Source organism: Ascidiella aspersa, chromosome 1, assembly GCF_963924565.1.
Source record: "Ascidiella aspersa chromosome 1, kaAscAspe10.2, whole genome shotgun sequence".
Lineage (NCBI taxonomy): Eukaryota > Metazoa > Chordata > Ascidiacea > Phlebobranchia > Ascidiidae > Ascidiella > Ascidiella aspersa.
The window spans coordinates 25,252,186-25,273,964 of NC_139447.1; the positions used below are offsets into that span (position 1 = coordinate 25,252,186).

Sequence of the window (21,779 nt, forward strand, 5' to 3'; positions counted from 1 at the left end):
GGTTTCCGGAAACTGCCCAACCTCTCAGCGTAAGTAAACTTGAAAAGACGTGTTCGTTTGTTTTTTTTATACGAGATTAATGAAAAGAGTCTGATAACAATTGTTTTTTTATAGAAAAACATTTTATAGGCGCGTATGATCTTTTTAGATTGTCACAACCAAACTTTGCCAAACCGAATCTGAGAGATGCGTGCTACAGTAAATTCCACGACGCCCACAAACTTCGTCACTGGGACGGAACAAGCGTTTTAAATAGTAAGTTGTTTGGTATGAGCGAATTACTAACGTAGCACCGGTTTATTTTTCGCATTGTGATTATAAATATTATGACTAGTTAGTCGTTTTAAAACGCAAACAGTTTATCCGAAAAGTTTGTCTTTAAACTAAAGGCGATTAATTTTTTTCCACGATAGAGGAAGGGCTGACCCACCTAACGATGATACGTTGCAATTTTTTCTGGCAAACGATTTCGTTAATGTTATTCCTGTTATTGATTTCACGACTAGCGTATATATAACGTTAGTTTAGTTTCGGTGGGCAAACATACATAAAGTGCATCGAAAATGGACTTATTGTCATTCTTTCTTTTTCTTTTTTTTTTAAAGCTTGTGATTTTTTGACTATACATACTGACTTTGTCACATGGACGCTTGTGTTTGAATACCTTACATAAGTCTACCTGTAGCCTACCACTGAAATACCTCGACCAGTAGTACATTGATAAAAATAAATGTAAGATTTGACCTTTTCCAAAAAAGGCCAAGGCCGTGTTCGTAGCCTGCTTTATGCTTCCCCGTTAGATGCCAGCCTCACATCACAAGAAAGCTTGTCCAAGCGACTGTCGTCGCGGGAGTTGCTTCGTCGAGCGAGCGTAAGCAGTCGTCAAAGGTTACCCAAGGTCGAACTGGCCTTCGGGTTGACCGACATCGACACGGAAAGTTTCCCACCTGTCAAAAGTTCCCGGGGCTTTCGAGGGGTGCTTTCTCGCGACTCCAGTCACGTAAAAGCGGCCTCCACCCGAAAGCACATTGCCATGCGAGTATACGGCGACCAGATGTCGCTGATACAGAAAGACGTTCAGGTTTGTGCCCTTATTAAATAGGAACAGCACCTCACGCAAATTCAGGCACCTTCTAAATCCCATTGCAATGATTATCATGATTAGGCCGACTAGCTGCGGTAATAACCTTGACACCTGGTGTGATCCTACAGCTAGGGGGGCGTCAAATGGTTCTCTACTGCAATATTTAACTTTTAGTGTACGGTAGTGACTTTATTAGTTCATGCTATCGTTTAGGTTATTTTTGCTTTTATGCTATTATTTGCTTGATAAGTTTTAGCTACTACTTTTTTAATATGTTTTCAGTACCCAAATCGCTTTTATTTAGCCTATGTGTGGTACTTTTACGACCGATTTGGGTTACGATTAGTCATAACAATTTGTTGCAGTTTATGTATATCTCTAGGTATCAGGTCGCGTCCAAACATTATATTTTCTATGTGCATACCATTGCATAATGTAACTTTAGTAAACATATACACATGACGAATAAGTCATGGTTCAATTTAAGATAGAGGTAAAAGTTTGTTCGCTTCTTCGAAATAGTTCTTCTTCATCTTTTCTATATCTGAAAACATCCAAACTTAGACTTTTTCTGTTCGTGCTCGTTTATAATGTTTTAACGAAATGTGCATCGCATTGTGTGTTACAGACTTTGAAACAAGATAAACGTATTGTATAATTGTTGCGCTTCGGGTGAACTTTTACGTATAGTTATTCTATACACCCTTATAATCGTAACAACACAGCTTGTTCAAAACCTTTATATCGAGCACTATTTCAATGAGCAACTTGTATACCCCACATGCGTCATGCCTCCATCAGGAATTAACTAAAGTATTTTTATATTGCCAGTCTAACTCTAAAGATATGTAATCGACAACAACTGAATTGCTATAAATATAATGCTTGTTTAGTATTTGATGAGGGCGCAAGGCACAAGAAAATTAGAAAAAGGGTGCGATTCAAAAACGGTTAAAAAACACTGAAAGACGCTTATAAAACGGAAAAGGTCTTTACATAAACGTTTTTCCTGGCAATAATCTATGCTAAAAACCGGCCATACAAATTTTTACACGTAAAAAGCAGCAGAAAAATAGTTTCGCTTATATGGAATTTCTTTAAAACATATTTGGTCTATTTTGATTTTTAGGAAGCTTCAACGATAGGCGTTAACTCTTTCATTGGCGATAAAGGAAGGATGCATTGCAGTTTGCCGTCGCTTCCAGCCACTAGGACACTAACCGCTAATAAAACGCCTAGCTGTGGATTGGGAAAGTTTCCATTTGAGAACCAGTCTTTTGTCGATCTATGCAAAAACACAGCTTTCACGCCCAGATTGCCCTTCAACAGCCAGGTGTCGTTTAAGTCAACCACATGCTTTATGCCAAAGGTAAAACACTTTTTATACATGACAATATTTGCTTCTAGTTTGTATCCGTCCATTTCAACAGTTAGGGGTGCCAAATGGAAAATTCGTTAATTTAAATAACCACTTTAAACTTAAATTTTAGGAATATAGCCTACAATAAGAATTTATACAATTCAAACTTTTATTTATCTATTGCTGGATAGTAACGTATGAAAACACAGGCTGTTGAACGTGTCCCTACTCCAAACGCTAAAATTAAGAACGCTAAAATTAATGAATTTATTGATTAAATTAATCATTGGTTTATGTCTTGATTTTAACACTATCTTTTAATTTTCTCTCAGGATACCTCACATCAGGAACTGAATTGGAGAAGTTCTCGCTATGGTGCAACAGAAAATAAATCCACCGCTTTTTTTGCAACTTCCTCTTTAAACAGTTTAGTTTCAGTCGCAACGATAGGTAAATGTATTTTTTGTAATGTTATTTCGCGTAAATAACATCTGTTGTTTTACTACTATTTAATATACCTTATAACAGCGTCTTGCAAAAAGTCTTAAATTATTTTAAAAAGGCAAAAAAACACAATATGGCACCAAACAGGCGACATTACCAAAGATTGAACAGAACTTACATACAAAGAAAACTGCAGAAAGTCACGAACAAAACGGTATGTTGATACTTTTTTATGATGTCCTATGCGAGTAGGCTTACCAGGTAAAACCGAAAATATACTCATGAAATTGTCGCATAACGACACATGGTTATATGCGGCATTTGATAGGACTTTAGTACAAATCATCCAGACTATGATATAGTATAGGGTATGTTTTAGTAAATATAGTTTAAACTTGCAGTTAAGTCATCAAGCTATGAAAATGAAAAACGCCAGCCAATTGCTGAACAGACGGCTGACAATGAATGTGATTCACTGACATCTTCAACTACATATGTTACCGCGGACGAGGAAGATTCTTGGTTAACATCAGATCTCATAACAGCAAATGAAGATACCAAATCCTTCGAGAGAAATGGTAGGTATTTGTGATTACGGATAACTGTTGTCAGAGGCAGATCAAGGATTTTAGTTTGAAGGACATAACAATGTTTAGAGATGACGTCATAAGGATATATAATAACATGACGTGGGAAAACAATCTATCTTCAAAACACGCTCTGTTCTCTGTCAATATGCAAGTAAATTTTACGCTAATCGTTCGAAGCTCACAAAATAGGTTATATTGTTTAAACTGTATACTTTATATTTAGAGGATGCGTAACGCATTAGGCCCAATACTTAGATTCGCATAATGTTAGATATAATGTCTCTTTTAAATTTGGCATACATTCCGCTTTATAGAGTTTATGAGTTCGCATAACGCAACATGCAATAGTATGCACAACTCGATTAGGCTCGAAATTTACCCTTAGATCAAGTGTTATAGGCATTTTATTAAGGAAATATGTCCGGCTGCGATGCGTGATACCAAATGTGGTATACTTGTCCGATACTAAGGAGCTGTCGGTGACGATCATATTTTGCTAAGTAACCTGGAAAGCATTCACTTTTTTTTAATTTTGCTTGTTTGCCCGTAATAATGAGATTATTCAGTGTCGGGTCAGAATAAAATAGGAGGTGCACATTTAAATTCCGAAATGTTAGTTACCCCATAATTCGTGAATTCAAATGCTGTTTGGTGTCGTATAATGTTCATTGATCGAAACATATATGTTTATTTGTCAAAAAATATATTAATTCGCTTCGTTAACCAAGACAAAGCTGCAACAACACAAAGACATATGGTGCTGTCGCTATTATGATAAAAGTACTAACCTATTTACGGATCGAAATAGTTTTACGAATCGATTATCGCAGACTTCCCTAAAACCGGTTTAACAACAATTCAGAACGCAAGGAAAGAAAAGGCTTCCTGGCCAAGGCAAACGCATCTGATGACACTCTACCTTACCTGATTAACCAAGACACGCCAAGCTGGGAAGAACCGAGTAGGAACATAAACAAAACTAAACTTCCCCCGCTGAACGCTGTTTTTCGTGAGTCGATGAATAATGACGCCGATGACGAAGACGACTCGAAGACGTCCGATTTATTCAAGTACCGTTGTCGCGCGTCACGAGACGAGAGAAAACGTCGCGAAATTGACGCAACGGAGGGTAAGAAGTCCACGCGCGTTGACCTTAAATTCGCATCGCAATACGTCGTAGGGAATAATCGCAGTAGTAATTTTAATTTCTGTATCTGAGGGGCACAATTGTTTTAGTCTGAACCCTTTTCATTTATTGAAACGTTAACAGCGATAAACAGAACGGGCTTTGTATTAGTTTTGACATTTGTAAAGAAATAAAGTTATTATTCCTTACAGCTTACACTTTTGTGTAAATTTAAGTGCGCCAATACTCGCAAAACTTGAAACTGGTCGGGCAACCCTTAGTTAGAAAAGTTCGGCGCTCCACATAACTTTATTATTTTCCAGTTACTCCAGATTATATGTGCCCAAAGAAACATATATCAATTCATATAGTTCTACGGCACTAATTTGACTAGAATAACTTTTCTTTTATTCAAAATGAAATGTTTAATTTGTTTATTAATATGGTTTCTCGTACTTCCTAATAGACAATACTGTTTGCATTTGATAACTTTAGTGGTATTTACTTAGTGGACCACAATAAAAATAACATTTTCGTATAGATAAAACAAGGCTGTACATCGCTACTCCAATCTAACAACCGATCTACCACAGGTGACTGATTTAACCCTTTTGTACAACTTTTAATACGCAGAGAAAAATCTCAATGTAGATTACCAGGAAGGCGATGAGACCAACGATCACGAAAAACAATACAAGAAGTTTGCTCGATCGAGACGAAAGCATGGAAAGAAAAGTCGATCACGTAATAATTTGAAAACAAACATTTATTGCGATTCTTCATTTCACTGGTTCAAAATACCTATTTTTCCCGTAAAAACTTGTTTTAGTTATAATATAACTGCATGTGTTTTTTCGTAATAGGCTCACCTCAAGTTACTTCATCGTCGTCTTCCACAACTCTACTTGGATCTTCCAAGAAAGTCAAAGCGAAACGAAAGCCAAGGAAAAAAAGGCAATGTCTGTCAGAAGGTATAAGTACAAAGCATTTAAACATTGCAAGATTAAATGCGTTAAAAAAACCTTTGGTCTACCCCTTTACGGTTTATAAATCGAAAAGGGGAGCTTGTAAGCACTTTAAACACATTTGTTTACTTCACAACATATCGTTCGTCCGGTGTTCCGTAGAATCGAATATTTTTTTTAACCGCCTAACTGGCTGATTAAAAATAAATTGATACCAACGGCGGTAACTTCATCTGCCTCTGTTGTTGGTTAAGGTTTTCTATATCAAATTGCCGGACCCTGGTGTTTTCGTGATTTTATAAAACTATGTATAGTGGCCCTGAAATGCGTTGTTAGTTAAAATTTATAATTTGCAAATCGTGCTTTTTACAGGAAATTCGCCTACGATAATTTTACTTTTGTTTAAACGTATAGACTTCATGGACTTATTTTCTATTTCACGAAACTTTAAGAGATGAAATAATCGACGGAAATGCCAATGAAAAATACTGTATACAGTTTTCGCACAAATTACTTTAAAACGCAAAACTGTCACAATATTTTGTCGTGCTAATCGGCCTAATTACTTGTCTAAGTGTGTGCATGACTGTACAGTTGTACACCGACTAATTGGCGTATTCATTTTAGAAAACTTATCGCACAACAATAAAGAAGGAAACGCAAAGTACGACCCTTATCCACAAGATGGCGACAATGAGCTCGAAACCAGTGAGCTGTGACGGAACTTTGGAAACGTTAGCGGCAAATAAGAACGCGGGGTTTCCCTTGACCACCTAAACATGATTTTATTAGTGAAAATCAATAAAAATCAATTGATTAATTACAAAAGAGCACTTTATGACTGTAGTGCGTGCATTTTATTTAGTTTCTGTAAGAAAAAGATTGGAGCTGTTGAGATCAATATCACGAGATTAGAAAATAAACGTATTTATTCCACTTGGAAAACAATTGCTTTAAAACTAAATTAATGCAATTTGAAAATACGGAAACAGTGCTTTTGAACACTATTATCATTTCCTCACATTTTGTCTTAATTGTGCTTATACGATTGCCGGATGAGGAAAGGTTTCCAGTTGGTGACTTTGGAAAAACAATAAACCCTCGTGCGTAAATACGAGAGTCTTGAAACTTATTTGGCCCTGGTCGTATGCCATGAAAGTATATTGGTAGACCGGTCGTAACTTTTCCAGTTAGAGCCGCCGAGAATGTTTGCTAAAGTGTGTTTGTATGGGTGGTTCGAATAGGACCAAAATGTACATTATAGAAAGGTTACCTGGAGATCTAGTACAAATTTGCCATGACCCGCAAGCTTGAACGTATACTGCACTGTGGGCGTCAAAGATTATAATTGGCATAAAATCGAAACTGCTAATCAACGAATGTCATCAAGTTTCGCATTGGAAAGCAATGTTGTAATCATCGATCGATCGATCGCTTTACCAATACTTTTTGGCTTCGCGGCATTTAACCACCCCAATCTATAATATATACCTTATGTGCCGAGCCCGATCGTTACTTGCAACGACGCGCTATCCATTTCCTTTTACCTTAACTAATTGTGCCAAGCGCTTTTTACAGCGACTGCATCGAACGACAAGAAAATCGGTGGCCCGTCGTAAGAGGCTTAACAAATGAGGCTAATCGAACGACGGCAGAGAGCGAATTAAACCATCACGTGTTTATTAAATCACCTGGGCGGGTCTGCCTGGTCGCAGGCGAGTTTTACGTCGGAATGTAAATTATGTTACTAAAGTTTTCTTTTTAGGAGAAAATTTTAAGAGGTTTTGCATCCTTAGTAGAAAATCCGAAAATACCGCACTTTACGGCTAATGGATAAAATAAGGATTGTTTTGTTTAGATAAAGGATGAGATTGTCCGATAGCATTGCGGTGCGGAGAATAGCTATTGAGGTTTATGGCAGTTTACTTATCAACCAAGTTTTACATGACTACCCGCCCAAGTCAAGCCAGAGCGACATCACAAGCCAACCCACTCGTAATGTAAACTGCATCGTAATCGTACAGTAGCAGTGGCTTTGAAGATCACGGCCAGTACTACCGGCAATAGCATAGGTCACCTGTAAAATGATAGGTATTTGAGCCAAAGAAACTGCGCGCCTTGAGTCGAAATGCTAAGCCTAAAAACGTTAAAAAATTATACGTCAATTGTCCCTTTCATCAACATTCTTGGCCTTGTGTAAACGACGCGGAATCGTTTTATCTTGAAGCGAAGTATGAGCATGAAACAACAAGACAGTAAGCAAAAATAATAAAAGCTAAGAAATGTGAGTTATAAATATATTTACATTTTTCTTATATATTAATACTTAGCTGGAACCGCGCATTAGATGAGCGTAATAAAATAAATGGCGTTGCCAAAAAGCCGTATCGACTTTGTACTCGACTATAATCCAACTAATATGTTTGCACCTGCGCGGTTCGTTATTGGAATGATAAAGTACAAGCTTGACATTTGCACGGCCAATCAGGCATCATAAAAAGGGTTACCGATGCTGGCAGGAGAAGGACTTACAGTTATTTCTTGCTGATGGATGTTAGGCAGAATGAGAACACGAGTGGGCTAATAGCGCAAAGTCGCAGTTTCAGTATATCGATGAAAAGTATATATCGATGGAGTTACCGTGATCGCCGCCAGATAAAATTGCACATGCAAACGGCAGGTTAGAGCCTCGATGTAAGAAGTACGCCCAAATCGATTGTGGTCTTGTCGAGACCTGCTAATCATGCTTTTGTTTGTTTTTTCTATAATATTGATAAATGCACGTGAAAAAAGTTTTAACTTCGTTGCCAATCCAGAAATTTTTATTCAGTCTATACTTACATCTTACTGTGTTAATCGTGAGGCTGTGGATATGTTACTCGGAGTTATTTTAAACAAATTTAGTTTGGTATTAAGAAGAATAAAACAAGTTGTTGCTGTATAGAACGATCTTAAGCTGTATTGAACGTTCCTAAGTTTATTTTCACAGGTGATGCAACATATACGAATATTACGTTAAACCAGCGTAGTTAAACTTAATATTTTGTCCGTTTTATGAGACTGAATGTCGATGTAGATTCACCAAAAAACTTTTTCGCTTAAATTCCGTTTTTCGGCAGTCGGTGTAATAAACAAGCGACTGCTGTCTGTCGAGTGGGAATTTTATTTCAAATGGTTTGAAATGGATTAGAGCCCGGTCAGTTTTGCTGGTCAGTTTACATCTTATTTACCTGCGCTTTACTAATAACTTGAGTTTGAATACACAGACATATTGGAGGCATTCGGTCTCGGTTTCGCGTCATGGGAAAATGTCCGGCTGCGCTTAAATTGGTCCGCGGACCAATAGGGCCCCAGAGAGACTCTAATAATCGAAACATGCCGTTTAGTTGCAGTTTAACGTCAATATTGTTAATTATTCCACGAAAGACCATCCTAATTAATTTACTGAAGGTCATTACGGCATCACTTTATAGAGTAGATGTAAACACTGGGTTTAGGCTATATAAAGATGTTAGAACGCCGGAAAATAAATTTTAGATAACGCAACAGTTTAATCGCACAACAGTATAGGTTATCGCCACAAATTGATATAATGTGTGGGGAAAGTTGCTCTGGTGCTCTCCTTTTTATTTTGCGAATAAGTAGTGAGGGGTGCATAGCAACCTCGTCACATTAAGATGGTGAGCTTATCTATTTCAAACACATGGACACTTCTTTTTTTATGTAAGATTCGTTTGGTTGATAACAGCGCAATTTTTTGTAAAGCCCGCAATCATGAGTCGTTTCCTGTAACTGTGATGCAATTGTAATGCCTACCATCGTGAAGATCTCTGTCACGAAGGAACCCTGTGTTTCTCGATCGCTTGCTTTTGAGAAATTCGACAAAAATACACCTGGAGGGCCTGAAGGCATTCAGCACCCGATTAGGGCGTGTTCTGTTAAATCTCGTGGTTTGTAACCGCTTTGTCATACTAAAGGCCTTGTTTGGTTTTTGTTTAATTCATTTTTAAATTTATTTGTTCCGTTCGGTTAAAATAACAGTGGGACTGGGAAAACAAAGACCTAAACAAGATCGTTAAAACATTTATACCTGTCTTAAAGTAGTTCAAAATATCATACAGACTATGTTTTGTAATTAACAAACATGACTCCGGAACATTGTTAACGTGTTAACGATGCACGAAGAGTAAACGCTTTATTGTATTTAACAAATAAAGGGGTATTGTGGTCCATAAACCTCCATGCAATGCATGGCGTACACCTTAACAGAACTAAATTATCAAATTCTTCGTTACTGCGTGATGTTGTTTGTTTTAGCAATCTGTTTAAATTTGGATTAAAAATTTATGTAAAACAGCCCGTTTTAACTCAATACAGATCCACTGGCCGTAATTGATTTAATACGAAGGTTAAGATACATTTTGTATTTTGGTGAAAAGTGGCATGGTTATAAACCGAAAACAGACAATATATTGTTAAAGTCATGTGTAACTATTTGCGTATTTTATTTTTTACCTAACTGTAAAGGGACAGTTTGTGTCTTTAACTCTGGACATGCTGCCAGGTCTAATGACCTGTTATTTGCTATATAGTTGTGATCGTTCGTAACCGACGACACCCATCCGTGTTACACAATTTATATTATGCTAGCGCTGGTAGTCTTCTAAGAAAATTTTGACACACTTGTTATAGAGAAGCACATGCATACAATATTTGTGTTTTATTCAACTATATACAATGTTTGTTAACTTATATATGCGTAACGGAGTGTCACAGAGTACCTACACGAATCGAGCAAATGGGGTTGAAAACCGAGTTTCAGAAAATTACCCAAAATTTTGACTACGAAAAAACTGGGTTGCATTTTTTGTAATTACAGCATATTACATCCACCGTTCTGTGTTTCAGAAACAATATTACCGGTTATTCTTAACCAGTTTAGGCTTTTTAATACAAATTCACAACTCTGTGGACAAAAAGTTTCACAGCTCTAGTTACGAGTAAATAGTGATGTCTGCTCTAAACGCTACTGTGCCATACTTCGGTACCACGTTGCCCAACAACAAATTTGATGACGTAACGTCCAATGCTACGACGGCTATTACATTAGCGGGAGCGGGGGATGCAGAGTGTCGAATCCAAGTCGCGAACTATCACATTTGCACGATGACCCTGTGCGTTGACGTACGAACAAGTAAGTTGTAAATATTTAAACGGTTGTTAACGCCTAAAGGAACAAACCGTGCTTGTTTGCAAAAGCACAATGCAAACCAGCGTAAAGCGTAATATTCATCTTGTTTGCCTGTTTCAAATCTACATGTACATAAAATCAACTCGAATACCTACTTAAAGCGAAATAATAATACAAAAAAGTGTTCAGTAATGTAAAATCGGACAAGAACAACTGAATAAAGTTAAGACCGTTTCGCAACTAAATCAAGTATGTCCATAGGGACAAATTTTTTTTTTTAATGTTTGTTAGCATTTTTTTGATTTTTTGACAAACTTGTTTAATTATCTCCAAACCTCTAGTCTAGATTAAGACAAACTGCATAACACAGTAAAAAAGATAAAACTGTTAAGCACGTAAAGAGCTATTATGGTCTAAGGACATTTCGTTGGATCTAAAAAATATATGTACGCATTAATTTAAAATATTTGTAGACAATCTGCCACTTAACGGCACAATCCTGACGTAATTTGCAATAATTACTGCAGCGGATCAGTGTATTGTACCCGGTCAATAGACGGCTTATCTTAATGAATCCACTCAAAAATACATATTCCTCAATAGACAATTTTTAAACAAACAATGACTAAACTTATCTTTCTGGGTTTTTTTGCGGTATTGCCTGCTAGCATTGTTTTACACTTTTTCATCATAAAGTATAGCCACCAGAAACGGAAACATTTTATTTGAACTTTAAATCAGCTACACGCTGAGGAGCCGGTGGACCCTGGTCGAGAGCTGCACGTTTGATGTCCTTTTAAAAGTATCACGAACCACTTAAAATGTGTTATTTAAAATGTTATTTTTTTTCTGTCTCCTAATGGAAGTTAATGTCTCATGCTGTAAAGTAAAATTTACCGTCGAGAAAATAAGTTTTTCAAGCCCAGTACACAAATAAACCACGAACCATTTTTAAATGGCATAATTAATTAATTTATCAATCAGCTACAAATTTAAAAACTTTTACTGAACCCAATAAACGCTTCTGGATTTCTTAGGAGCCGATGGACCCCTGGCGACAGCTTTGAATAATGTCAAGCCTTGAATCTGAGTTTAAATTTTGCTAGTTTTACCTATTGGCCATTTTACATCGCATTAGCAGGCTATGCTGAGTAAGGAGTTTCTACTTAAATGTAAATAAAGCATTCTACTACTATTATAAAAATTGTCTAAAATTGTACTCGGTTTTAAAACGTTGAATATATTCGATGTAAAACCGTTGGTATAACAAAGGTTTGTAAACAATTTATACGACATACACCTTACAAACTTTTTAGTAATTTGCAGGCCAATATACTATTATTATCAACAATATGTACAGTACTAATCTCATGTATATTTGCAATATTTATAAATTTTTGCAACTATTTTTTCGTGCAAAAATACAAAACTGGGTAAAAAAATTGGCAAGTGAGGTATCGAATGAAGTAATATACCAGCAAAGGATCTTTTATTCGTTGCTTCACAGACGCAACCGCGAAAATGGATATACACTGCCACCCAGTGGGAGTTGGCGTGCTTTTCACCGCCTTTGCCCTCCTTATGATGAGCATCGTCCTTGGCAACCTGCTTATCATGTACGTCATGATTGCTTCGAGGTCAGTGCGGAACACTCACGGCATCATCAAGTGCTCATTAGCATTAGCAGACCTACTGCAAGGTTGGTTAAAAAAACTAACAAGCATATTAAGCAATCAGGGCGGATCCAAGGGGGTGAAAAACTTGGCCATGGCCCCCTAAGCTGTATTTTTGCCTATATTTTAACTAAGCAAATTCAAAAATAGTCGCGCTTACGCTACGTTTGAGTCTGGTGGTGTTGTTGGAATGTCTTGGCTCCTTTTATAAAATTGTTTTAGCCCAAATGCGCTGTGCGTCGTATCGCAACATCGAAAAAAAAACGTTTGGGCAACTTAAACGAAGGCGTTTTGCGCTTTTTTTGCGAATCGATTACATCGTTATAGCTTTTGTATTGAAAGTAACACCTGTCCAATTTAAAACTATAACCTAATAAACGAAGTGTATTGTGTTCATAAAGTGATACTTGCACGATTACCGCATTATGTAATGTGACGTTATGACGTAACTTTTTGACGTCATCTCTGGCAAAATTGTTATTTCCCCCCAAACAAAATTCCTAGATCCGCGCCTGTAGGCAGTACGTTCCTACAAAAAAAATAAAATAACGAAGCGGTTTTTGGTAACCATAAAAACACTCTATTCTAACCCGATGGTCATGTTTTAATAATTATAAACAATGCAAAACACACCTGTTATTGCAACATCTGTCGATTTGTATAGAAATAACTTTAAAATGAGCTATGATGCTTGTTGACTCCAAATAGTGATTTTATGTTTGACAGAAGCGGGTCCACGATTTTTCTTTGGGTGCACAAGCGCGAGAATTTTTTTCATTTATGTAGTTTTAGCTGAACTTGTCACTATAATTTCAATGTTGTGTAAAATAGATATGGCGTAAAACAATCGTGCTAAGCGCAAAAATGCTTTTATATCTAATGCAGTGGTTGTTAACCTTTTTTCAGCCGCGCCCCCCTTTGGTAATTTTTCTCATGCCTTGCGCCCCCCTATGAAAATATTTCGACATTTTGCAATTAAATATCACTGAGAAAACAGGAAAATAGTGAAGGGTGTTGTTGGTCGCGCGAAGCGCGAAAAATTTTGAGTTTTATTTGGTCGAATTGGCTAAACTGCAACCGAAGAGGCGTTTCGCATTGGGCACACAACAAATTGCGCGAGCACATTGATTTTATCGAGCTAATTTTGACAAACGTGTTGCGAGGGCATTGACTCCACAGTTGTAAGAGTTGTATGATGTCGGGCGCAAAAAATGTCAAGCGCAAATATTAAACATTGCGTTATCGTGTTTCAAAAGATGTAACGACACACAATACAACGGCAATATTGCAAAAACAATATAGTTTCGCCCAAAAAATGTTCGACTCCCCTGTTGCTATAGCCTGTTATCATATATAAAATATGGATAAAAAATAGTCCGTAAGGGCGATAGCTTTTATCGTTTATCTACAAGTTAATTTAATAGGGCGGTGATACCGTAAGGGAAGAAAATGTTTGCGGTTTTAATGTTAAATTTGGCAAAAAACAGAGTTTGTATGTAGGAATTATGCCTAACCCTAACGAAACCATTAAAATCATTGCAAAAAGTTAAAATATTGAAGTCGAGCTCGCGCCCCCCTTAGAATTTTCTTTTGCCTTTATACATACGTTGCATTCGGATTTAATTGGATGTTTCTAGCCAAACGTCCCTGCGCGTAACATATGCGAAAATCAACATATACATTTTTTGAGATTTGCGCTAGCGCTTTGCCGCCCAACTTTATAACGTCATATCGAAAAGTTTCAAGGCTACCATGTCTAAACCAAAATCCTTGATCCGCCCCTAATTCTCAAATATGTTTTAAGAACTACAATTGTTCACTTAATTCTCTGCAATATCATTAATCGTGCAATGTGTACATTGTAGCACTACGTCAATTCCAAATTGAGCTCATCATAACTTACAGGTGCGATCGCAGTACCAATCGCAGCATACACCTACGTTCATTTTTTCTTTCTCCCTGGGCCCTACAGCAGAGAGACTTTAATTGAAGGTGGATTGACGTTCATAAAGGTCTACAGACTCTTCACCTTTTTTTTCGTTCTCTCCAACACCTTGAGCCTTCTTAGGTGAGATGAACAAATTGTGTTATAAAAAAATCAAGAATTTTCATCACTAACGGAAAGTAATCAAAAAATGTAAAGGTTTTTGAAACAGCATAAGGTATCGACAATAAAGAGGTTTGAATGCACTGCAATGTAGTTATATTAGAGGAAACTAGTAACCGGGTATTTACACAAAATATTGCCGCAGTTTAATTCTGTAACGTAGAATGATATTTTGCTTTCCGGTCATACGGATATTAACCGACACCGACATTTTTTGACAAAACAATAACTGATTTACGAGGTTGGGCTGCATATTAAATTAGTTAAAACAGCGACTAAGATAAACTAGTTTTACGTTCCGTTGAGACCTGTTTTGATGGAGATGGAGCGACTTGTATAGCCTAAAGCCCTAAACCTACACACTAATACATAGGCAATCCATGTGTATTGTGTATCAAATTACGTGGCACATAAAGCCAAAGAAAATCATACATTTTGTTTGTTACCATAAAACCCAATGCGATTAGAGTCGGTCAGTTACTTGATCAACTTCTTACTATTAAGAAGTTAAAACAACCAAAATAGATAAAATTATTTGACATTTGGCGATTTACTCAGCTTGATACTTCTGAGCACGGACCGTTTCATGGCTATATGCTATCCACTACGTTATCACGCCGGTGAACTGATGACGCACGGCCGCGCCAAGCTGTGTGTGATACTCACCTGGATGATTGCCTTCGGGTTAGCCCTATTCTTCGAAGAAACTCTTGGAAGCGAACTTCAGGGATTGGTAGACAGCAGGTGGAGTAGGCCTATTGAAAAAATAACGTTGGTTTAATCTTTCGTTTCGTTTTGGACTGAGTATGGATGCAGCAATATTTACTATATATTACATTTAGAAAATTAGGATCACTAAAATAAATATCCGTTGTTGCCAAGATTGAATAGGGATTAGCACCAGTTTAACGCTATATGTCGTCATAAATTGGTATAATAAAATATTACCTGACTATTGCGTAGTTAATCCTTGCGGTACATATTGTTGTACTAAGCCGGCGTAAGCTTGCTGAACCCTCGAAATATAAATTAAATATAATAGATTGAAACCACGATGGTATACAAAAAGCAAAGTAATGTTTCTCATATTCTACATATTACTAGCAAAAAAAAAGGAAAACAATAAACAATTTAGCTCAAAATTAAATTTCAAAACTAAAAACATTATAGAAATAAAGATAAATTTGGGACAGCGCAATATATTGTTTGCTAATTGACCTTTTAGAGCAATAAAACTTAAATTAGGAAATCATCATCGTCATGATAAACATGGTTCGGAATAAGACCAAAATAGGACTAACAAATATAGTCGGAATACGGTCGAAATTGGAATAAGACCGAAACCTTTTAAAATATTACCCCGCCAGAATGAGACCTTGAATTTAAAACAATATTTAACTAACATCAAAGCCCAAAACTAATTCAGTAATGCAATTAAACTTTGAATGTATTTAAATAGTAAAACTCAGTTGTTGTTTTTTGTTTTTTTGTTTTTTTTTTGGGGGGGGGATTGATCTGGTTCCCTCGCTTTAGATGTCGTAGTAGATTACCGAACATAACTCTTTAATGCAAGCTTTCGTATTAGTTTCAACATTCCGAGCTGCCAAAGTTTTGAATAAAACTTTATAATGGGCTTATTTATTCTTAACATAAATGTAATAAGTGATTGCTGAGAAAAAGATACCCCTCAAAAGCTAAAAAAGCCTTAGCTAGTTTTATTTGACATTATCAAATCAATTTTGAGTTATCGCGAAAAGCGTTACTCGTTGTTTAAATTATATTTATTCTTCTGTATAACAACTGCATATCTAAATTTACAATCATTCCTGATATAAACATATAAACGTACAATTTTAGCCTAGCACCGAGACCAACTTTTTACATGATCACAAGGCACAAACAATCAAATCCATATTTATGTGGTAGAATACATTGCAATCATAATCTAATCGAAAACCTAATAAGGGTAGTATAATTAATATTTCAATAGTTAAATGAAGTTTTTTCCATCTAATACATTTAAAGTGCCCGGATGGGTAAAAACATTTACAGAAAGTAAAATAAGACAAAACGAACAAGCCTAAAAAATACGCACGTTTTTCAAAAAAACAAAACAAATTATCTAAGACACTGTAACCTCCTCCAAAATAAGAACAAATCTTCCAAATTACCGACAGAATGTAAACCCTGTCTAAACGTAATTGAGTGCAATTGAAAGTAAAATTTTAAAGGTTTCGTCATTTATAGTAATTTAACCTTTATTGTGCCTAAATGCAGGTTAGTTTATAACGTGGCAAACTACTTATTAATCTGTTTAAAATAATTCTACTTTCCAGCTATGTCCACAGAGTCGTTAAGGCGATGTCGATAATATTTGGAGTCTTGTACATGATTACCATATTTCTGCTTGCTGCAACTGTGCGAAACAGGTGAAAGGGATTTGGTTTTGGAATAGATCAGAAAAATTGAGTCGTACCATAAAGTCACAACAGCGTAATTTTACTGTATCAACGAGGAAATCCAAATAATATAAAATTTCCCATGCTTCAAAACATGTACATTATTATGAAACCAAAATAATATAAATACATCCGTTTGGCTTACGGGAAGGGGTAGACAAATGTGTTTATCCTGCTTATATTTCTTTGCATCGATAGGTACATTTGAGTAAAATGTATTTAAAATTATACGTAATTTACTCCAAAACTGCCATGTATAATAAATGAGATTGTCACCGTATTATCTTCCGTATTTCTTATTTGAAAACGAAAAAGCGATTTGTTTAATTTCTTTGTATGCCGCAAGCTGAAAAATGTATGAGAGTCAGTCAGGGCTGGATTAACCTTTAAGCAAAACAAGCACTTTGTTAGGGTACGAAGGAAAGGGACACATAAATTTTCATATTCCAATTTCCAATGGTGCCTCAGTGTGGAACAATTCGAGTAAATCAGACGACTCAGACTTCAATAGTAGCCCGGTTGAAATTAATTTTTGCTTATTTATCTTTCCAAAGTGTTACCTTAAACCCCCTCTTCATCTAAAACAAAATTCACGTAAATTACTCATATCTTGACCCTAGATTATATTTTGAAAGACACATATAAGACACCATTTTAAATTGCTTAGGGCCCCTAAAAGACATTATCCGAGCCTAGAACCACTGATTTCGTTGTATCTGTTTCATAGCATGTGTATCGTTTGGTGATTTGTAAATATTTACTTTAAAATACTTTTTCCTAAATACTATTTTGGTGGTTTACAAAACGCTAATTTTTTTATCAAGCTTCAAGACTATCCGGTCGATGCAAAGACTAAACGCATTAAACACAGTTCGGCCGCGTGAGAGTGTTGCGGAGGCAGGCAAAGTCGTCAACATCGAATTGAAATTCGCCAAAACCGTCGGTTTGATGGTTGTTTTCTTCACGATGTCTATCACCCCCTATGTTATATTAAAAATGGTGGGTGCAGTTACTTGTGAACTTTATGATGTGACACCTTTGTTTAAAATTTTATTAATAAAATGTTTGTTATCTGTTCCACAAAGCAGAGCTGCGAAACTGGGGGAGTGTTAAATCTATTCCAATTGTGTATCTTTTGACTTTTGATTTGCGAAATGCTGAAACTAATGCCATATAGCAGTGGTCGGCAATCGCCGGTCCGCGAGGAGTTCGTTACCGGTCCGCAGCAGGGTTGCCAGATTAAAATTTTGATTTAAAGAAAAAACGTGAAATAAGTCAAAATTAAATCTAGTTTTCTATTCAAAACACATTAACTTTCGTTTAAAAACATACTCCATGATTGATTAATATAATACACATCTCTACTAGTATTAAGCACTCGTGAGGTTCAAAACAAACCATTGTGCTGTGGACATTTGTTGTTTTTTTAAGGCCGGTCCGCGGAAAAATTTTAGTTTCAAACCGGTCCGCAGGGCCAAAAACGTTGCCGACCCCTGCCATATAGGATAGCTAATAAGCAATAATAGTTGCTACAACCAAATGTAATCTATTTTTTCTTTGTATGTATTCAGATCGACTCGGACAATTATTACCTGGAAATGGTGTTCGAATACCTGATGTACACCAACAGCTTGTGGAACGTTTTCATCTATAGCCTGAGGTGTCGCGATTTCCAGCTTTCCATGATCCGCTTGCGAGCCACAAGGACAATCATGGCCTATGTGTGCAAAGCTACACTGGCCGATCTGCAGTACGATGTACCGATGATAAGCAGAACAGCGTCCAACGTCACCCAAACCATACCGGCAAAGGGGTAAATTATTTGTACCATATAGTGTCAGTCCTACGCATTCTTAGTTTGGTAAATGCAAACATATGAAAAACGTTCGAAACGTGTTCTATTGCTTTTACAGAACGCCGCCCGTTAACAACAACGTCAAGAGAGTTCTCTACCAAGCAAACACTAGCTCTCCAAGCACTCATACCCTGGCCTCCATTACGTCAGTGGTAGGGCGAGAGGCAACCACGCTTTTAAGTAATCAACAAGAAAGAGTGGAGACTTGCTGAAAAACGCCATCAAAAAGCAAGACCCGTCTTCAGTGTGAAAAAGGGGTTTAAAAGGGATGTTTCCTATTATTTTTAACATCAATATTTTTTAGGCCAATTATTAAAAACGTAGGCTATTTCAACTTGATGGAAACAAAATTTATAATCTGACGCGATTTGTAATTAATATTTAATTTTCCAACAGGATGCATAAACCTTATAGGTGTAAGTATTTTTTTATTTGTTTATTAAATTGTAAATCGTTAAAAATCCAGCAAGAGCGATATGTTGTTCGTCTTCATTATGCTTTCAAACTGTTTCGAGCCTTGTTTATCAAAACAAAGAAACAATTATAGTGGTCAGGTACTGATCGAATTTTACCTTTCGGCTTTTTTCGCACTCCCTTTTTCCGACTACTCGAAAGACAAAAAAGACAAAAGTAGCCATAGTTATTTTCATAAAAGTTTCGCGATTCCCTAAAACGTTTTGCGAACACGGAGTATTACAACGAATACAGTGTGCATGTATGGAATTTCCAATGCCCAAATATTTTGAAGCGTTTTTGTATGGAACTTTTGTGTAGAATATTTAACTGCTTCTTTCTTTCATTTGTATTCTAATAACTGTTTCGCCAAGGTATATAATACAAAAAAATTTTTACACGTATTTATGACTTAATTATTGCGTATTTGTGACAAGGTATGCATTCCCGATAGAAATTCCTGTTATATGCCAATGAAAAACAAAAAAACGTTAATGGTAAGCCATGCTTACCACTAATAAATTTTGCTAACAAAAGTTGTTGTAAAATCGTAATGTCCAGTTGCCTTACGCTGGAAAATGTATATGTTCACTTTTTTACAATTTTTTGGTCTTCGTTTTCCGGCCATTTCCTCTAAATTATCGATTTTTGCAAAGTTATTGACATAAAAAAGGTTAAACTACCCAAATTGGTAAAATTGTCCTATTTTCTGCTAAAACATGCTTTTATTTTGCTAACACGTGCTTTAATTTATAAGCAATAACTTAACTAGAAAATAACAAAAAAACAGCGTATAACAAGCTTGTTGTTTTATGTTCAAAAATTTAGACAAATAACTTATTTTTTTAAAAAGGCTAAATGAAAACACTTAATTTCAACTCGACTCATGTGACTCCATGACTCTAGTCTAAATCAGGTAATTTGTCCAAAAGACTTTAGTCAAGTCAAGCCATTCTACCGAAACGACACAAGTCAAGTAAAATTATTTTAAGACAGAGACTTAAGTTCACTTTAGTAAAGTCATTAGCATCATTACACCTCTGGCAAGATTTATCCATTTAACAATGGACGCACATACAAACTTTTTTAATGTAATTAAAGCACTTACATTTAAGCAAATTATTTTGCAGTTAAATTAAGGTCATTTTGCCCGACAGAAAGAAGGAATTGACTTACACCTTAAACCAGTGGTTCTCAACCGAGGTCCCGCGGCACTATAAGGTGCCATTTTTACCGCTCAACAGAGTCAAGAGATATTTCAAATTATTTAGGAGTACCAAAGATTCAAAAAGTTATTTCAACCTTGTTGAGCAGTTAATGTGCTGTTGAAATCTCGTTTATTGTAACGTTGCAGTTAACCACTCAGCAAAAATAGGACCAAAGGTGCCGCGAACTATTTGTAATTTCTGCAGGGTGCCGTAGCTCAAAAAAGGTTGCGAAAGACTGTCTTAAACCATTAGAACGCTGAATGTCTACCAGGCAGTAGCCTATGTTGTTGTCTGGTGTTTGACATATAAGATCGCACAAGCAAACTGGAAAACAACAAATTAATATACAAGCGATATATTCTACCAGAAAAACGTTTTGTAGCATGTTCAAACGATTATTATGTATTCAGCATATACCAACCGGCTTAAAGTAAGAACTAAATATACAGTGAACCGTCGGACTAAAAGTGTGACACACCTTGTTAGATTTCGGTTACCCATCGTTATATCAGTTTAAGTTGACTGCGGCTGCCCACATGCTTAGCCAATACGCATTGTTAACGACGTGCGTGTACGTATGTACGTACGTACGCATTGTGCAATCGGTGGTGAAACAATGATGTGAATACGAGCTTAAAGCTTTCATGTGATCTAGAAAGACCGCGACAGGAAAGTTAATGCAGCTAAGCAATCGATTTAAATCGGTTGAGTGCTACACCGTTAAAACAGGCACACTCAACTCGTAAATAGTTGCGCTGCTCTGCTGTGGTTAATATGTCTGTATAAGAAATGAGCCTATAGTCCGATGTTTACCTTACCAAATTAAGTTTGTATAAGTTTTTTTTACATTATTGAGTATTGTTTTAGCTACGATATAAAGCTTTCTGTTAAGTTATGTGAAGGTTGTTTAATATATTACAAAAAAGTCTTCTTTTTTTATGCAGCCTAATTACACTTTCTTTTGTCAGTCGTGTACTATCTTGGACAAATACCGCGAAAGCACCAAGAGTAAACTTTCGCTTTAGGCAACTTATTATATAAATCACAGGTTAACCAAAGTCTTAATTTGCACTTACAAATCTGTCAACTGATATAATGGTTGTAACTTTGCTCTATTAGTCGCAAGAATAAGGTCCTAAATTGTAGTGTAGTACAATTATGTTGTACTATAAGTATCTTACGAAGAAATCCCAGAAGAAAAATGGTGTTTCACGTAATGTAGCGCAAAGAATGACGATAACATAAGATGCGTTATTCAGTCACC

The 21,779-nt window shown here is 36.3% G+C and overlaps 1 protein-coding gene across 1 annotated transcript; it reads left to right on the forward strand.

Annotated features, from left to right (window-relative positions):
• Positions 1-10,735: 10,735 nt before the first annotated feature.
• On the forward strand, positions 10,736-19,066 carry LOC146168501 (trace amine-associated receptor 7e-like). Its single transcript, XM_083386283.1, has 8 exons — positions 10,736-10,763; positions 12,268-12,459; positions 14,339-14,501; positions 15,099-15,284; positions 16,877-16,969; positions 17,824-17,998; positions 18,571-18,812; positions 18,913-19,066. The coding sequence occupies exons 1-8, from the start codon at positions 10,736-10,738 to the stop codon at positions 19,064-19,066; spliced, it is 1,233 nt and encodes a 410-aa protein (XP_083242409.1).
• Positions 19,067-21,779: the final 2,713 nt, after the last annotated feature.

Excerpts from the sequence above, each read along its gene's own strand:
- LOC146168501 (XM_083386283.1), top strand. The coding sequence starts at position 10,736 with ATGACCCTGTGCGTTGACGTACGAACAA. Across the intron at positions 12,460-14,338 it reads ATTAGCAGACCTACTGCAAG|GTGCGATCGCAGTACCAATC; the intron begins GTTGGTTAAAAA and ends CATAACTTACAG. Across the intron at positions 18,813-18,912 it reads CAAACCATACCGGCAAAGGG|AACGCCGCCCGTTAACAACA; the intron begins GTAAATTATTTG and ends TTGCTTTTACAG.